The 17903-nt window shown below is 40.9% G+C and overlaps 1 protein-coding gene across 3 annotated transcripts in view; it reads left to right on the plus strand.

The window, feature by feature from the left end:
* gtpbp3 (GTP binding protein 3, mitochondrial) overlaps nt 1-17903 on the plus strand; it is a 29567-nt gene that overhangs the window by 5 nt on the left and 11659 nt on the right. For 2 of the 3 annotated variants that reach the window (XM_080721037.1, XM_080721038.1), the window contains exons 1-7: nt 22-242; nt 580-848; nt 2039-2125; nt 5611-5693; nt 7513-7632; nt 14391-14463; nt 16814-16957. In XM_080721037.1, coding sequence (XP_080577163.1) covers nt 193-242; nt 580-848; nt 2039-2125; nt 5611-5693; nt 7513-7632; nt 14391-14463; nt 16814-16957 — 826 coding nt within the window. In that variant the 5' untranslated portion in view covers nt 22-192. Of the gene's footprint in view, nt 243-579; nt 849-2038; nt 2126-5610; nt 5694-7512; nt 7633-14390; nt 14464-16813; nt 16958-17903 lie in introns of all 3 variants that reach the window. The other variant, XM_080721039.1, reaches the window with a different exon arrangement.

The following is a 17903-nucleotide window of genomic DNA, read 5'->3' on the forward strand; positions in this document are numbered from 1 at the left end:
GAGGAGAGGGCAACAGACGATTATCAAATGACACGTTTGTTGTGAATATAACGTTTGAACTGTATCTGTCTGACAAAATAATTGCTAATCTATCATTTGCCCCTCGTGAAATGTGAAACTCGTGCGATAACCATAACATGAATATGTTTAAATGCCACTTTAAAGCTTACTTTGTTAACATTTAAGTTAACTATGTTGTTACTATATGCTAGACTATGGAGATGTGGCATTTACAAGACAAGGTTTGTGTCAACATTATTATTGTAGTAACTGTATGTTGATATTAGTGTTGTTGAAACAGCCATGTTATTGTTTACTCATGTAGTTGACATGAAGCACTTTTAGGCACTTTTAGAAGGAATAACTGTTTTCTTTTTTCTCACAGGAATAGATATGTATATAGCCTACCTTCATATATAATGTATTATATATTATTATATAATTCCTTATTATTCTTGTTTTACAATTTAGCTTATCATTTGTTCATGTAATTTGACAAGATATCTTCTACATATAATACTGTTAGAAGAAATGTACCTAACAGCATATTTATTCCCCCCATTTCTATATCTTGAGCAGGCTAGCTCCAGTTAGGAGATGCTTAGGCACCTGCAGCGGTGTCCTGGGTGCTATGAGTGACGCCGAGACCGTCTTTGCGTTGTCGTCCGGCCAAGGCAGGTGTGGTGTGGCTGTCATTCGTGTCAGCGGTCCTGCCTCTTCTGCAGCCCTGAGGACTATGGCGGGTATGTCACAAGACCTGCCCACCCCCCGCACCGCCCTCCTGCGAAGCATCACACACCCCTACTCCAAAGAAGTGTTGGACCGGGGACTCATTCTCTGGTTCCCAGGTGGGGTCTATATTGTCATCTGTTTACATTTACTAAAAAATAATGTAAGTGGCCCGGACTGCTGGCCTAGCGTTCCGGACACTTATGGCCCTATCATAGTGTAGTCCGCGGTGAAGGGTTATCACCGCGGTGTAGTCTTTTAAAGTCAGAAAACTACAACATTACGTCATTAGCCGTGGTGAAGAGCCATCACCGCGGACCTAGACATCTCTCCTCTGTTTTTACCTTCAGACATCTCCCCGTCACCCCATTCACTGATTTGTCGATCTAGACCAATCAGTGTGCCCCCTGGTTTCAGAGGCACAGAGCCGCGGTGATAGGACTTCACCGTGAGTCTGTGACTATGATGGCCATCACATTTTTAGGTGATAGCTTATCACCTAAAAGTTGTGGTGATAGCTCTTCACCTTTAGGGCTTTAGGTTCAATGTAGCCTAGTCTCGCGTAGCCAGACAACTATTCCACAATCTCTGAATGCTATATAGAGTCTGGAACGGCAGCTCCCGAACGGCGAGTATCGGAAGTAGCCACTGCTGCACTGAACTGTAGTCCCATTGGAAACGTAACAGAAACACAATAGCTCAGACAAAGTCATTCGAGCTGCCTATTATTGTTATGAGTGTATAGTTTAAGAAAACGTTTTAAAACATCATGGAGGTAACACCAATAACACCAGAGAAAGACGAAATAAAGCCCCCAGAAATGTTGAAAGGAGACATAACGCTTCCAGTAGGACATGTTATTGTTACTGCACCAAGGGAGCGGTTGCGTCATATCCGCTTTATCTCGCACTCATCGTTTCTTCCCCGGTTTGCCAGACTGTATGCCGGAAGCATTTGACAAAATCGCGGAGGCAACAGTCTGGCCACGCGAGACTAAATGTAGCCTGACAGGTTCGAGTCCCAATCCTGATGGCCTTTGCTGCGTGTCACTCCCCATCTCTCTCTCTCCCCGTTTCCTGTCTAACTTCACTTCACAATTACCTGAATTAAGTTTACTAAGATACTGGATGATGCAATTTAATTATAATACATATTTGTCTGTTGGGCGTCATTGCATTGTAGCTAGGTTCGCAACAAAGAAGACATATCTATCTACCTGCCTACCTGTCTGTCTGTCTGTCTGTGTCTGTCTACACATGGTCAAAGAATATCGTGACTATTGTTATTTTTCTTCTACTTGTATCACCAGGCCCACACAGTTTTACAGGGGAAGACAGTGCAGAGTTCCATGTTCACGGTGGCCCTGCTGTTGTCACCTCCATCTTGCAGGCATTAGGTAAGAACCAGATGCGATCTGTTACAGCTTAATATGATAAGGTACAACGCATACTGTAATAGGATATGACATAACTCACAGTGAAATGTGATACAATCTGTATCACATTTCACTGTGAGTTATGTGAAACATTGTGCCCTATCTTCCAACTGGCGCAAGACAGCAATTATCCTGGCTATTCTTCTACTGGCGCAGTTGTAATTGTCATGCACCATGCTCACGTTGTATGAATACCAAATGATCCTGTGCCCGTGGGTGTGTTGGTCTTAAAATGAGGTGTGGTCTGGCACAATGCTATCTTACACACAGAGAGAATAGTCAAAAAGTGACTGTGCATCAGACCTGCTCTGATCTGGTCTAAAGTCTAGCACAGCGGTTCTCAAACTATGGGTCATGGACTCCAAAAGGGGTCGCAGGAAGTTAAAGGTGGGGATGTTTGCTGTTCTCTATTATTTTTCACACCTGCTTGTATTTTTATTTTGGAGTTGAATTCATTTCTGTTGTTCTGCGAGGTTGAAAAGTATTGTCATCAAGTGTGCTAAAATGATAAACATATTTTTGCTTAGGGAAGTGGGATTCACTTTCAGAGTAGATTCAGTTTCCATAAAATCCTTAACCCTATGTGACATACATTATGATATGGTGTAATATCAAACAGGATACATCATAATACTATTATTGCTATTTTTCTTCTCCTTACAAAGCCAGCCTCATAAGCATCAGGAACATTTGTTTACATTTGTATTCTTAGTTACACAGCATATCAGATTCTAGTTTATTGTCTTATTTATAGACTATTGCCCTCATTTATCAACGTGGTGCAGATCAAATTTTAGCATACGGCTGTACGCAGAGATTTACGCAATTGTCTGCATTTATCATTGCATCGTGACTTTGACGTTGGCGTACGGTACACTCAGATCTCACGTCAAATTCTCACTTTGTTCCACTGTAGACATGCGGAGCAGCATTGTCAAACAATCTGACAGGCTTCTGGACACATGTATGCGCTCCCAAATCTAACACACACACACACACACACACACACACACACACACACACACACACACACACACACACACACACACACTAATAAATCCCTGTGAAAATAAAACATTTTATAAAAGCATACATCATGGACATGCATGCTGATTTTATTTCCAAGTTACAATGACAAGCTATTAAAATCTAGTGATATGCAAGCAATCTAACAACAATTGCTTCAACAGTCATTCAGATCTGGCTCAGACCTAGGATATATTATATGAGCGCTTATGCGAGAGCATTTTCGGGAGTGGGGACCCGCGGGGCGCCGCTGTAATCTTCAACTTATACAGTAGGCTACTAGTGTGTCCTATGGAGTTATGTGATAAAAACCCAACTCTCCAAACCTGGTTGTGCCCGGCGCACGCTGTGGATTTATTTGGGCCACCGGGAGATAGGAGTTAACCATCCCATACCAGCCATCCATTAATGCATATAATTAATTCTTCAAGACTTCAACCAGATCAGATTATGTCTGCCTTGCCAGGATATATCTCAGTAAAGTGGCATGCACGGCAGCCCGGGCTCATTGGGAATACACAATTGTTTTATTTTAGTTTAACCAACTCAACAAACACGCACTACGCACGTGGGTTAAATGGGTTAAATTAATATCCAAACATATTCCATTCATGACGATGTGACTGGTGTTGTGTCGTTCATGTAGGCTGCTAGCCTACTTGTCAAAGATTGTACCTTTACAGAATAATTGGTAATCCTACGGTCAGACTGCGGGTTCCACAGTGTACCAAAATGCTGCTCAGGCTTGTGTGTGTGTGGTCTGTCAGACGCGGACATTAAAGGGAGTGAGCGAAGCGTGCAGGGGAAACTCTTTCCTATTGGCTTTCCTTACTTTATTTGGTCGTATTCTGGTTGTTCAGGTCGTAAAATCGAGGCGTTTCAAGAATATTTAAGGGCGTGTTATTTAAATGATGATAGGTTTGCTAGGTGATGCATATCAACGCTGAGATCAAATGTACGCTAGGATTGGCTGTTTAGGATGCGTTGATAAATGCCACTTCAACGTACACGAAAATTCCAGGAACAAAATACCTTGCTTTTTACACTCCATTGATAAGTGAGGGCCATTGTTTATAGACTTAATATACTACACATGAAGCTTCAATGACTCACAACACTTTTATGGTACTCTGGTACAATTTACAATTTGCAATTTAGGCACTTAATCCAGAGCTGGTAGTATAGTACAACTACAGTCAGTTTATACAATATATGGTGCCATAAAGTGGTCTGCATTTACAACAGTGTTGCAATGTAGGTGTTACATACTCATTCACATACACATTCACATACTGTACCAACAGTGGAGACTGCATGTAAAGGCATAATCCTTCAATTTAGATTCAGTGTCTTGCTCAAGGACACTTTTGACATGATGTCTGGGGGAGTGAGCAATCCAACTGGGAACCTTCCTATCCCCAGACATAACAGCCACCGATACTGAGCAATTGCTGCCTACTGTATATACTGTACACTGTCACTTAAGTGTCATTCTATTTCTATGACACTGTTTAGAAGAGAATGCATGACACACATATTGCAGCTAGAGGGCAGTGTTGTATAAGCATTGATCATTGAAGGTTTCACATTGGCATGGTCTGCAATATTCACAGTGGTGGGGAAATGATCAAAAGTTGTAAGAGATCATGTACTAGCCTATATTTATGGGTTATTCAAGCTTTAGCTGTAATTAAAGTTGCATGACAGTTACACGTAAAATCTATTGATCAAATAATAAAAAGGAAGCATGTTACTTCATTTAATACTTGAACTCCCAGGGGTTAGTTACCTGGTAGCATCTACGTCCAGGAAAACCCCATGTGCTGAATGCTATTGTTTTTAGTATCCTCCTCTCCTAATTAACTTTGAAGAATGTCAGAAAACATAACCTCTTTAACCCGCCCAGCAGGGGCTGTTTTCGTCATTCAAAGTGAACTCGGGGTGACCCTTTGACCCTCCGTTTGACCCTGACAAAGTTTGTTTATGTGTGGATGTGTGTCTAGGGCTATCAAGTATTTTCTTAGCGATTATACTTTCGATGACTTTTTCGATTAATCGAATAATCAAGAACGTTTTTTTATACTTAAAAAAGAAATATATATATATATATATATAATTTTATATAATTATATATATATATGTATATATATTGAATTGATTTACCACTTAAGCATTATTTTACACTTAAGTCACACAACAGTGTCGGGCAAACACAGTGAATAGCTGAACTTCAATCTCACTTGTGAGCTTGTTTATCCCTTTATATATATATATTTATTTTTTTACAATTGATTAATTTGATGTGGATGTGTTGTCATGAGTGTCCACGGTGTAGGTTTTTCATGTTTGTACGGTGTGTGTGTGTGTGTGTGTGTGTGTGTGTGTGTGTGTGTGTGTGTGTGTGTGTGTATGTTTCTCAGGAAGCCTGCCTGGCATGAGGCCTGCTGAGGCAGGAGAGTTCACGCGGAGGGCCTTCCATGCAGGGAAACTGGGTCTAACAGAGGTAAGAAACAACAACAGAAACACGTGCAAAGACGTGTGCAGAGTGAGTGCATTGTTTGGATTTGGCGCCGTGGGTTCACAATGTGCACAGTTGCACACCTTGATTGCAATCAAAATCCATTCGATTGCTGCTGCTATGTGTGTTAGACGAGCGGCGATGGAAAGAAACTCAGCGTATGCCTTATTTACTGTAACTGCACACCGTGTGCACCAAAAATATGATCTACAACAGGGGAAGGCAACCTAGGAATTACTATAACTACTAATAGCACTAGAGGTACTAGAGGTTTAACTTTCATATATATTATGTCAAACCACCCATATTGAATGTAAACTGTTTAAGTTTAGCTTATTTTATTTATAGTTATATAAAACTATTTAAAGATGGGGTGCCTGATAAGATTAAAATGTTTAACACAGTATAGATATCATTTTCAGTGTCAATGTCATGATGTTTTGAACAACTAACTAACGCCTGCAGGAGAATGACGCTGAGAGATGCAAATCAGGTCATAATGGTCAGGACACTGGATAACAAAATGATATTACCAAGCCATGATATCTGGCCTTGCTACTGGGACCAACAACACGAAAACATCTGATGCCCACTGTTATGCTTAATTGTCCAATCATAATGTGACTAATGTATTTTATGCTGTACACATTCAACTATATATGTGAAATGATTATGCCTTGTACTCAGAGAGCTACGATGGGTGATTTTGCTCTACTGTACTTGCTGTACAGTACTTTGAACTCTGACTATATTAGCAATACAACTTAACAGAAAACGCATATTCCCCGGTGTGGTCTCCCTTTATTGTGTCTTCAAATCAATATGGGATATTCATTGACTCTGACAAACTGTGGTTTTACTCTGTGGGTGGAAACGTCTTCTGGAGAAGGAATATACAAATATGGGAATTAAATTCAAATCCCATCAGTGCCATGATTTTCCCCCTCTATAAAACATGATTATCTACTATTATGATTATACTAGGAGGAAGAAGTTTTCCAAAAAAGTGTACAGAAAGAGTTAAAATTATGTTTTTATGTGGCCACACCCACCAGTTCATTGGTATGCGTGGTTGTCATGGTGGGTGGTGACCCAGCTGAAGTTAGCCACACCCACATGTGTTGGGCGAATGGTAATTAGGGGAGGGGTTGATTCTATGATGTAATAAGTATGGGTGTTTTTGGAATGGCACGTCTGACCCAGCAGGTGGGATCCTCCAGCTAAAAACCCAAATAAAAAGAGAATTCATAATTGCTCATAACAACCACACCAGGGGGTCTAATGAAGTACTGTCAACCTCCTAGACACATGAAAACCAGAAAAAGTACAAAACTATGGCACCACCTCTTTAAGCCATCATTTCCCCCATGAACTGAGTTGATTGATTGGGCCTTAAAAGTGTAAAGCTCATTCTGTGCTTGGCCCGGGCCGCTGGTGTGACGGTCCAGGCACCTAGGCTGCAATCCAGCCTGACAGCGTGTCACAGGTTCTACTGTCCTATTAAATACAGTATATTAGGTGTGTGTACTACAAACCTCAACAGTTGTTGATAGAACTAACTATCTCTCTTAATCTTTTGTATCATGATGATACTTACTGTTTATGCCGCACTAACGATGCAGGCATTTTTACTGGGTAGCGTGACGTGATTCTTTTGCCAGTGCCAAAATCGTCATTGAATGCCGACATGCAAAATCGACGCACGTTCACACATTACGCCAAAATAAATATCCCAGTAAATATGACCAGGATTTCAAGCAAGTGTGTGAACAGGGTTATAGTGAAATATTTTTTTTCTCCTTAGGTAGAAGGTCTGGGAGATCTAATCCATGCTGAGACTGAGGCCCAGAGGAGGCAGGCTCTCAGGCAGATGTCTGGAGAGCTGGAACAGATCTACCAGGACTGGAGCTACAGGCTAAAACGGGTAGGGAGCGATAAAGTATAACACTTGATAGTGGGATTTTTCGTTCCAGAAATAGTACAGAGGCACTTTTTCTCTTTCCTTTTTCTCCTGAAAATTGCATTATGGCACTTCTTGTGCTGAGTGCTAGATACTGTGAATGCAAATAATTCTAATTTATGAAACAGATTAGATCATATCAAAATGAAACATCTGTAGAGAATAGAATAGAATACTAAATGGAATCAAAATGAGGTGCAATTACAGAATTCAGGATGACTGAATCGTAATAAAATCTAGCGCTGCAACTATTGATTATGTGGTTATTCTATCAATGATTTTCTCAATCAATAAAATAATCGAGGAGCATGTTTTTTGAATAATTCTTACAATGAATATACAAGGAATCGACACAAAGTATTCAAGTCAATGATCTTTCATAATCGATTAGTCCACTTAAAGTATATTTGAGGTGATGGTACTGGCAGTACGATTCCACTAGAGAAAAATCCTGCCTGCTCAACATAGTTCCTTTTAAATTATTACCAACAGTTCGACAAGCTGCCATGGCCAATGAAGACAGCTTGTTGACACATTGGTAATTAAAATCATTTTAAATTGAGCTGTATTTAGTGTGCAGTATTTTATTCTATTTATACCCCTATAAATTGAATTAGCCCTGCATGTCTGAGAATGATTTGATGTCTCCAGTTAAGTTCAGAATATTGCTTAAGACTCAGTTGTTTTCACACAATAGATTACAGAGGCTGGAAGTGGTTTGTACATCCACAATGTACTTAATGTGCAGCCAGCAGTGATACTCTAGAGAAATTAGCTTGTTACGGGAAGGTCGTTGGTTTGAATTTCCATAAACCACATCAACCTGGTCCCTTAATTCTGCTCGGAGACGTTACGTGAATATAGACCATGGTTGAGTGTAATTCTGCATGGTCTTCTTGGCGCCAGACCTTAGCCAAAGTGCCAGAAGGACTCCCTTGAGAAACCATGTGCAGATCTCCATCTCTATTTTCATTTTCATTGTCATTTCTCAGAAAAGGTGTTTTGGACTGGAACCTTCTTTTGTGTGCCATAGGCAACATTCTCACTAATTTGACACCCACACAATGTTGGTCTTCTCTCTACACTTGGCTTTTGCACTGTTGTGAAACACTAACCTAATTGGAAAGCAAAGCATCCTGTTTTTGTACAGCTTGTAACGCAATTGTGTGTTGGCTCCCGATTCATGTAGTGTCAATTAAGGCACTGATCTGTATCTTTTGTGCTGATATTTCCGTCAGGAACTGAAAAGGGTCAACAAACAACAAAACATAAGGAGTAACCTGGAATAGCCTGCTAGGATTTAAGTTTTGCTTCTTCATATAAGAGAGATACAGTTGGACATAATTATGTCATGACTTATTACAAATTAAACATAGTGACTGTACATCTCTTAAGTCTTCCTGCTAGTTTCACTCATCCACTCACATTGTTTGACTGTCAGAAAATGCATCTACTATGACTTGTCCCAGGACTTAATGGGTTTGACAGCTGGTATTGATTGTTTAAATTTGTTCTGCCAATTACCTCAGTTGCTTTATTTCCTTACGCACTGCCAGGAATGTGTTTTTTAATGGGGTCAAACAAAACAAAGAATGGCAAACAAAATATCGAATGGACAATCATTGGGATAAGATCAGGTTAAAATGTATTCAAGTTGAAATAAGGGGAAATAGTTTGGTAGATACAGTAAAGCTTTCAAGGACCATATACAGGTCAAGGTCACATACAGGTAATTCACAGGAGTACAGTCTGTTTCACATTGGTACTTTTTAAATGAGCGTTCTTCCATTTTTCAAATTAATTTCTTTGTATCTGCTCATTCTGCTGGTGTGAATGTGAGTTTGCCTCATGCTTCACTGACTTTAAAAAATCAAACCTCGTTCGAAGTGGAGCGGTGAATTTAAGCAGTTCCAGGTCTATGTTTTAGATTCTATGTGTTCTAGATATCTGAATTCTGTGTCTTAGATCTATATAACGCAGTATGTTGCAGTATCCCATCAGCCTCCATGCATCCGGGCGGAGGGGAACTCAATTCGATAGGTACCGAAATGTTGTGTAACTGCTGTGCGCACGTGTGTGTGTGTGTGTGTGTGTGTGTGTGTGTGTGGGTGGTAAAATCGCGCATGTGCAGATCCTCTTCAAACTTGACTGGACAGACTCGTACTAGTGAGGACAGACACACTCGTACTAGTGAGGACAGACACACATTACTGCCTATAGCGGAGCTGCTGTGTTACACACACCGCTCCAAAAAGTTTAGTGACGTCACTGACCTACAAGCTGAACTACAGGCCTTGACCTTTTTTTTTTTATAGTGAAAAGCTACAAGCTCTCATGCAATGCTTTGTGAACTTTATACTATTTTTGCAAGACACCTTTGGTTGACGAATTATAATAAACAACACTTACTGTAAGTGGTTAATTGATTAGTTGATAACACTTTTTTTAATTAACGCTTTTCAATTAATCGATACAATAATCGCTATGAAAATAATCAATAGTTTTCAGACATACTTTTTGTTAGTAGTTGCAGTTAATTAGAAATAGTAGTAGTACTACTACAATGAAAAAGTAGAGAAGGTCAATAACCTCACATGAATACCGGTGTAATCTTGCACTGTCTTGGCACTATACCTCAGCTTACGAAGAAACCATGTCCAGTTGAGTTGATCATTTGGACCTTCCTCAGGAAGGAGGCTTGTGGCCACGCGAAGTCATCTCTATTTTTGACTTTCTTAATGAACAAGGCTCCTCCTGTACTGTTTTGTATTGTACTGTACTTTACTGTACTACACTATAGTTCGCCCTGACTAATAATGAAACCACAAACATGCATTGTTGTTTCTGAACAGGTGGCTTTTTACTGTGGCAGATAGATTAGCAGGTCATTGAGACAAAAGTAAGGTCAGATGTTGGATGTTTTTGGCATTACACTTTTCCTCCTCAAACACAGGACCAGCATGTAAGCTTGTAGCAAATTGACGATCAAGTGATTCCAGTCAAGAAGAAATTGAATACTAAACCAACTGTACTACTACTTTGAGTCGGTTATTCTCTAAGTTTGTATGATCTCACCCATCTCCTATTCATAGAGCCTGACCAAAGGCAGATTTTTGGGCTTGATCTTGATTTTGAATCCTAGGCTAGCCCTCTGATGTTTTGACTGATATTTTGTCAAAAAGTGCAACATTTGCTGAATGAAATCCTTTTTTGTGTTTCTTTATTTTTTGTGTGTATAAACACACAAAATAACTTTTAATAGAAATTATTTTAATAGATTATATTAAATGAAATCCATATTAAACTTTAATAGGAAAAGAACATTTAACTTTGATTATAGTATACAATGAAGTATACATCGGCTGCAAAAAGTCCAAAGATTGCCTATATATTGACCAAACGGATCTACTGTATTGGTTGGGGTCTGGCTTATATTCTCTTTTTTCACCCAAATCTTTTGTTCCCTTTTCCCTTTTTTCTCCCAATTTAATCATCATACCAATTCTCAATTTTCCTCCCACAGCACATGTCACCTACCGCTTCTTTTCACCTGACACTAAGGAGATTGAGAGCAGTGATAGCTGAGTGGTTAGTGTCCACACCTAGGACTCTGGAGGCCCCAGAGGTCGCAGGTACGGTCCCCCGCTCCAGCTATCACTGCTCCCCTCTCCCCCGCGCTCCTTGTGAGCAGCACTGGGTTCAGCTGGGTTAAGCTGGAGAAAAAAAGCAGCTGGGTTGGGCTGCGATACTGAATTTCCCTTGCGGGATGAGAAGGTATTCATTATTATTATTTCATTAGATTCACTGGGAGGGCGTAACTTCTAGCACACTTCCTACCCTGAAACCTTGCCAGTTGTGTTGGTTGGAATGCTCAGGCAAGCCAGATTTATTGTGGGGGATTCAAACCCCTAGACTCTGTGGTGTTGGGCATGGGCAGGATTCTTTCCACTGCTTTACCATGCCGTATTTTGTAATTTTTGTAAGGAATCTCCTCTTTATGAAAGATTGAGAATGCACTCAACTCAATATGTTTTCAGTCACATCTGACTCGTTGGTAGAGCATGTCTCATGTAGTATAGGTATTTACGGTAGATTTATTCATATGTTTTTTTTTTAAATCAAATTAAGCATGAAAGCATGAAACAGTCCTAAATCAAGGCTGATAGTTATCATGGGTCCTATCAACATTTGGGTCAGTCCTTTTCACACATCATGTTGTGGTTGATCAGAGAACAGGGTGATTGACCCTAGGTGACCAATGCCCTGGCTGTTGGCCAATGCGGCTTCTCTAACTTTGAAGCACTTTGTGCATAGGGACCAATTGCATGTGAGATCTTGCACTGCCTTGGCAGCAGATCTGAAGCAATGATCATCCAGGTGTTCCCCCATGAGAAACCCCCCTCAGCTGTTGATTCAGACCTTCCTGAGGAAGACTGATAAAAGTCATTCCAAAAAGCCCCTTTATTTCTGTCAGAGCGAGGATTCTAAGAACCCAGTGTTTTGGAAAGAAAGCCCCTCTTCTCTGCTATAGGTCAAACTAATCTAAGTGGTGCCCAAACAATGCACATGTTCTCTATATACAGTTGGCTTTGCACTGGGTGTGAATGGATTAACTTATGGGAAACCGAGGCTTCCTGTTTTTGTACGTCTTTAGTATTGTTGTGTTTAGAATTGTGTTTACAATTGTATTCCACGGTGTCAATCAAGATAGTGATCGGTGTGGTGTGTTTCAGTGTTATTTGTCTGTGTCTATTTAAAGGTATCCCTCAAGACATGACACAGAAATGCATTGCAGATAACACAATACAACTGGAAAGGTGCAAATCTGGGACATTTCAAGTTTGGTTGCACTGGCGAGTGTTGCGAGAAATCCACTGGGAACTGAATTCCATCTTACAGTACCATTTACAGATCCATCTAAAAAAATATATATTGTGTAAAAGTACATTTTCTTGAAACCTATCCTATGTTTTTTGAAACTTTCATATATTCTAGATGCGTTGCACATTCAGTGAATTATTCCAAACTTTTTTGTTAAAATGTTATGGCATACAACTCATGAATATCAAAAGTCCATATTTCAAAATATTACAATATTACACAAGATTACTCAAAATGTATAATAGAGAAATGTCAACCTTCTGAAGTCAGAGTTGCTCAAAGTCCAGTGGGAGGTTTCCGCAGTCAGCTATGATTTGGGCTGCTATGGCATCTGCAACACTTTTTTACACAATATGCATTTTTTTTTAAAGATGGATCTGTATAATTATATATATTTTGATGTCATGTGAAGCATGACGGCAGTGACAACACTGTGAGTGAAGCATGACCAAAAGCTTCACTTTTCTGTTGTGCAGCCTTACAACCCGGATTACTCAAAAAGTTGACAAAACAGGTTCACTTTGCTGGCAAAAGATTCTCGAATACAATAGTACTAGTCCTTACCCGTTCAAAGATATGAGCTCTGAAATGATGTGCAGTGTGTGGGTTATGGGATGTGCACTGCACACAGTATATGAGGGATGGAAAGTAACTTTAACTGGTGCTTGCATGATAATATGTAGGAGCATCAATGTAAGAAATACCCGTTTCGTTTAATGGCTACAGAGATAGTGTGTACCGATCTGCATGATTTTTGGACAAAATCTGTAACAGGGCCAGACAACCCCCCCCCCCCCCCCGCCCGCCCACCCACACACACACACACACACACACACACACACACACAGAGCTGGTTAAACATGTTGCCTCATGCTAGATGCAGAATAGATATGCCTCAAGCTAGATGCAGAATAGATATAGATACACCATGAAAATGCTAATATACAGCATATGATTTGTGAAAGTGACAAACGGGCTTCACAGTTATGTTAGGTGTGTTCATATGCTAATGGTGATGCGATTTCAGATCAATTGCTCCAGCCACTGAGGAGAAACGCTGTGACAGACACTCACTCAGACAGACAGACAGACACTCAGACAGACAGACAGACAGACAGACAGACAGACAGACAGACAGACAGACAGACAGACAGACAGACAGACAGACAGACAGACAGACAGACAGACAGACAGACAGACATTTGGAAAATTATATGTTTGATGTTGCCTAATAGCAACCACACTTATTACAGACAGTAGCTCAGATGAAAGTCCAACTTAAAAAAGTGCATACATTTTTGAGCTGTGCTAACCGCTCCTACATCTGTCTTTGTCTGTTTGTCCCGTGTCTGTCCGGACTGTGATTGGTCAATTGGTGTCTGTTTGTACGTCCAGGTCACTTTGGCCAAGCTTTGAGGAAATGGCACCGCTCAGCAACAAACCTAGCAACAATCCTACATCTGAAAATAAAAAATAATTCTTCTCTGTGTCAGGTCTTTAACCACAAGAGGAAATATGTGCCTGTTTAGAATATAGATGAATTAAATTGTAATATGAGACTAGATGATGATTTCACCTATTACTTTATTGATTGTAAAAAAAAGAAGAAATCTAAAATTATAAAAAAGCAGATCTACAAACTCACAGCTTTAGATCTGCTATGTTTGCAATTTTCAAAGAAAAAAAAAAATATTGTCACAAATTCTCACAATGTTATATTGTCATAATATTGATATTGTCACAATATCGATATTGAGATATTTGGTCAATAATTTTGTTATATCAGATTTTGTCCATAGCCTGTTTGTAAATGATTGGGTGTGGTTTGTGTGTTCTCACAGTGCCTGGCTCATGTGGAGGCCTTCATAGACTTCAGCGAGGATGAGCTCATTGAGGATGGCGTCTTAAATCAAGGTAAGTGCGCACTTTGCCAACTTTTGTGCACAGCAGGGGGTAACAATAACAAGACAAGACATTTCTGGGGTTAAGGGGTTGGTGTATGTGTGTGTGTGTGTGTGTGTGTGTGTGTGTGTGTGTGTGGGGGGGGGGGTCGGTGTTCTCTCTCACATGCATGGGGAATCCGGCTGGCTTTCCTGTTTGGAATCTTTACCAGCCGATGAGTTAGTACGGCACACTGTAAGGAGAAGAGATGGACATCAAACTGCATAAAGAGCCGTTTCCTTTAGGAAGTGTAGGGAGACAGCCATGGGGACACTGGAGCCATTCATCTTACCTTCAAAGACATCTCCAACACCAACAACACTGATGTCAGCAGCATCCACTTAATTGCTGCTTAAACCTACATATCGAGTGTGTGTGTGTGTGTGTGTGTGTGTGTGTGTAGTACACTATACAGTATATACTGTACAATATATACTGTATATATAGATGTGTGTGTGTTTTTGGGGAACCCACAAGGATAGTAAAACCTAAAAAATCACAGGGACCTTTTTATTGTCCTCATGAGGAAAAGGGGCGTTTTTAGGTTAAACCTAAAAATGGCACTCCTCCTGGAAGTGCAGGTCTTCACCAGGCTGGGTAGCCTACCGAGGACTGTGTCAGTCCTGGCTACAAATCTTTGAATGCAACAAAAGGGGTTGACACTAATACTTGCCGACTGCCCGTGGCAAGTAAATATAACGTTGGGGCAGGTAGAGTTTGCTTTCAGGTTGCCCGACTGGGCAGGTGGGTTTGAGTGGGGGAAGCAACTGTCTTTAGTTTGCTATGAACACAACACAAGATGTCTGGGGAATAAGTCATATTCTATTATAGCTATTCAGATATTTGGCATACATATCTCACAGCCCCAGAATTTACAAGTAAAAAAAAAATCAATACCGGTAATTAAAATTTTACCTATCGCGGTTTACTTTTCGGGCAAGTTGGCATGACCTTTGGGCAAGTAGAACATGACCTGTACTATAGCGCCTCTGGGACCTTAGTGTCAATCAACCCCTGCAGTATGGAATATCAAAACCTTGTTTGATAGACATTGTTGTCACGTGACTCACAAGACATTTGTACTTAGGAGGGGCAAATGTGTGTGGAGGGTGTAGGGCAGGGATTTCCCCTCAAAGCCCGTCGTCTGCTGTCTGACGTTAGCAGGGAGCGTGATCTTGTGATGTTTTAACACAATAAAGCCCGGAACAGATGTTTGTTTTGGATGTATGGATGCATGCCCCCCTTGGCGCTGGCATGAGCCAACACATATTTATAGACTAATAGCCATAACAGGAGACTTTCCAAGAATGCAATTTGTGCTGTTGTCAGTCACCTGCACAGTTAACATAAACATAGACAGACAAATCCCCAGTGTTCGTTTAACGCTGTGAGTGTCCACTCTGTTACAAATGGATAAATTAACATTGAGGATTTTAGTGTGTACACTGTACGGTATGAATAGATGAGGTTCTTGCATATTGTACATTGTGTTCCTTTCCTTTCTCCCCTAGACCTACAGTAAAAGATAAATTCATATTTACCCTGTATAAATTTGAATTTAAACCGGGAAACCAATTTACCTAATGAAATTACCTTTTGCTCTGTTGTCATGTGAGGAGTCTCTAGAGAAATAAAGTTGCACTATGTTTTGGCAATTATTCCTTCAAGCAGCAGACTCTTGTCTCCAAGGCCAGGAAAGTAAAGTTTAACCACTTAAACCTGCATATGTAGTTGACCAGGCCGGTGTCCCCCAGGGGCATAAAAGGTTTGCTCCTTTTATGCCTCTACACCAGGGGTCTTCAACGTTTTCAGGCCAAGGACCCCTTAGTTGAGAGAGAGATGAAGCAGAGACCCCCACAACCTTATCATATATTCCATATAGTTTCATTGTTTCATGTCAATTTGTGTTTTCAGATATTTAACCATTTGAACCATTTGACCTTTCACTCTGTACTCTTTTCCGAAAATAGCAGATCTACAAGCTCACAACTTCTTGCAGTGCGAGGCGTTGTGAGCTTGTAGATCTGCTATTTTTGGCAAAAGTTCTCAGAATATGGACACTAGGGTTCAAGTGGTTAATATAAAAATATTTGGAGGACCCCCTGTCGTAACTCTGAGTAACCCCTAGGGGTCCCGGGCCCCCTGTTGAAGACCCATGCTCTACTGGGCGGTTCCCAGGTTTTAATGTGTGTGTCAGTGTGATTGTGAAGCAGGTGCTCAGCGAACCTCCGCTGAATAATTAAGGTAAAAACAAAACAAAATTACAACTTTTAACAACTACTTGGTGTTGTCCTCTTGTTCCTCTCACCATCTCCTTCCATAGTGGACGGCTCACTTAGAGATCTGCAGGCAGAGATAGAGAGACACCTGAAGGATGAAAGGAGGGGCGAGAGGCTCCGCAGCGGAGTACATGTGGTCATCGCTGGAGCCACTAACGCTGGGAAGAGCAGCCTCCTCAACACACTCTGTGAGCACCTACAGTACAGAGTAAAAATTGCTTCTTAGGACATTTTTCATTGCAGACTCTTTGTGAGCACAGGTTCCTGGTTCGTAGAAACCTTTTGACGACCTACGGTAGCTTCATTTTGGTTCCAGAGCTTGAATTTCAGCATTGGATTGTGGATCATAATTAAATTCCCACAAATGTAGCACTTATAATGCGGGAGATTCTCCCACACATATAAAGCAATATTTAATAATAGTCAGCCAACGTGAATATGGTTGGAGGAGTGGAATGGTTGCTGGAAGTGCTGAGAGAGACCTCCTGTTTTCTGTGTGGTCTGTCCTTCTCTCCAGAGCCGTCTGGCTCTCTCCTCAAGGCTACAAGCACAAGACAGAGGATCAAAGGAGGTCGCGCACATCCACATACCATTTAAGGCAGGTGCTGAACTTCAAATGACAAACAGAAGAAAGATTTGCCCACTGTAATGTATTTTGGTACCACCTAAGTGGGCTGAGCAAGCACCCTCACCCTCCCTCAGTCTTCGCTGGCTTAATTCTGCCCTCTCATTTGATGGTGTCGCACACTGAAAATAACAGATGTATAATAAAGCTTGCATTGCACTAAGCTTTATTGTCCATTAAATTCTCATAAAATGAAAAGAAGATGGTGCGGATACAAGCATACAAAATGAGTTTTCGCGTTGCTGGTGTTTCCCTTAGGGATAGGGTGAGAAGTCCAGTCACCCGGGCGAGACTCTAAAAAGGAGCCAGTCGGTTCCTGTAAGCATCTAGTACGAATGCTTTCTGAGCGTCTCCATAAGGTGGTCCTCTTGGCACGTCCCACTGTTAAGAGGCGTCGGGTAGACCAAAGACCAGATGGGATGATATATCTACGCTGACTTTGTAACGCCTTGGGATTCCCCAGCCCCCAGCATGAAGTGGCTATTGTTGCGCGGGAAAGGGAAGTCTGG

Source organism: Nannobrachium achirus, assembly GCF_963921795.1.
Source record: "Nannobrachium achirus genome assembly, chromosome: 1".
NCBI lineage: Eukaryota > Metazoa > Chordata > Actinopteri > Myctophiformes > Myctophidae > Nannobrachium > Nannobrachium achirus.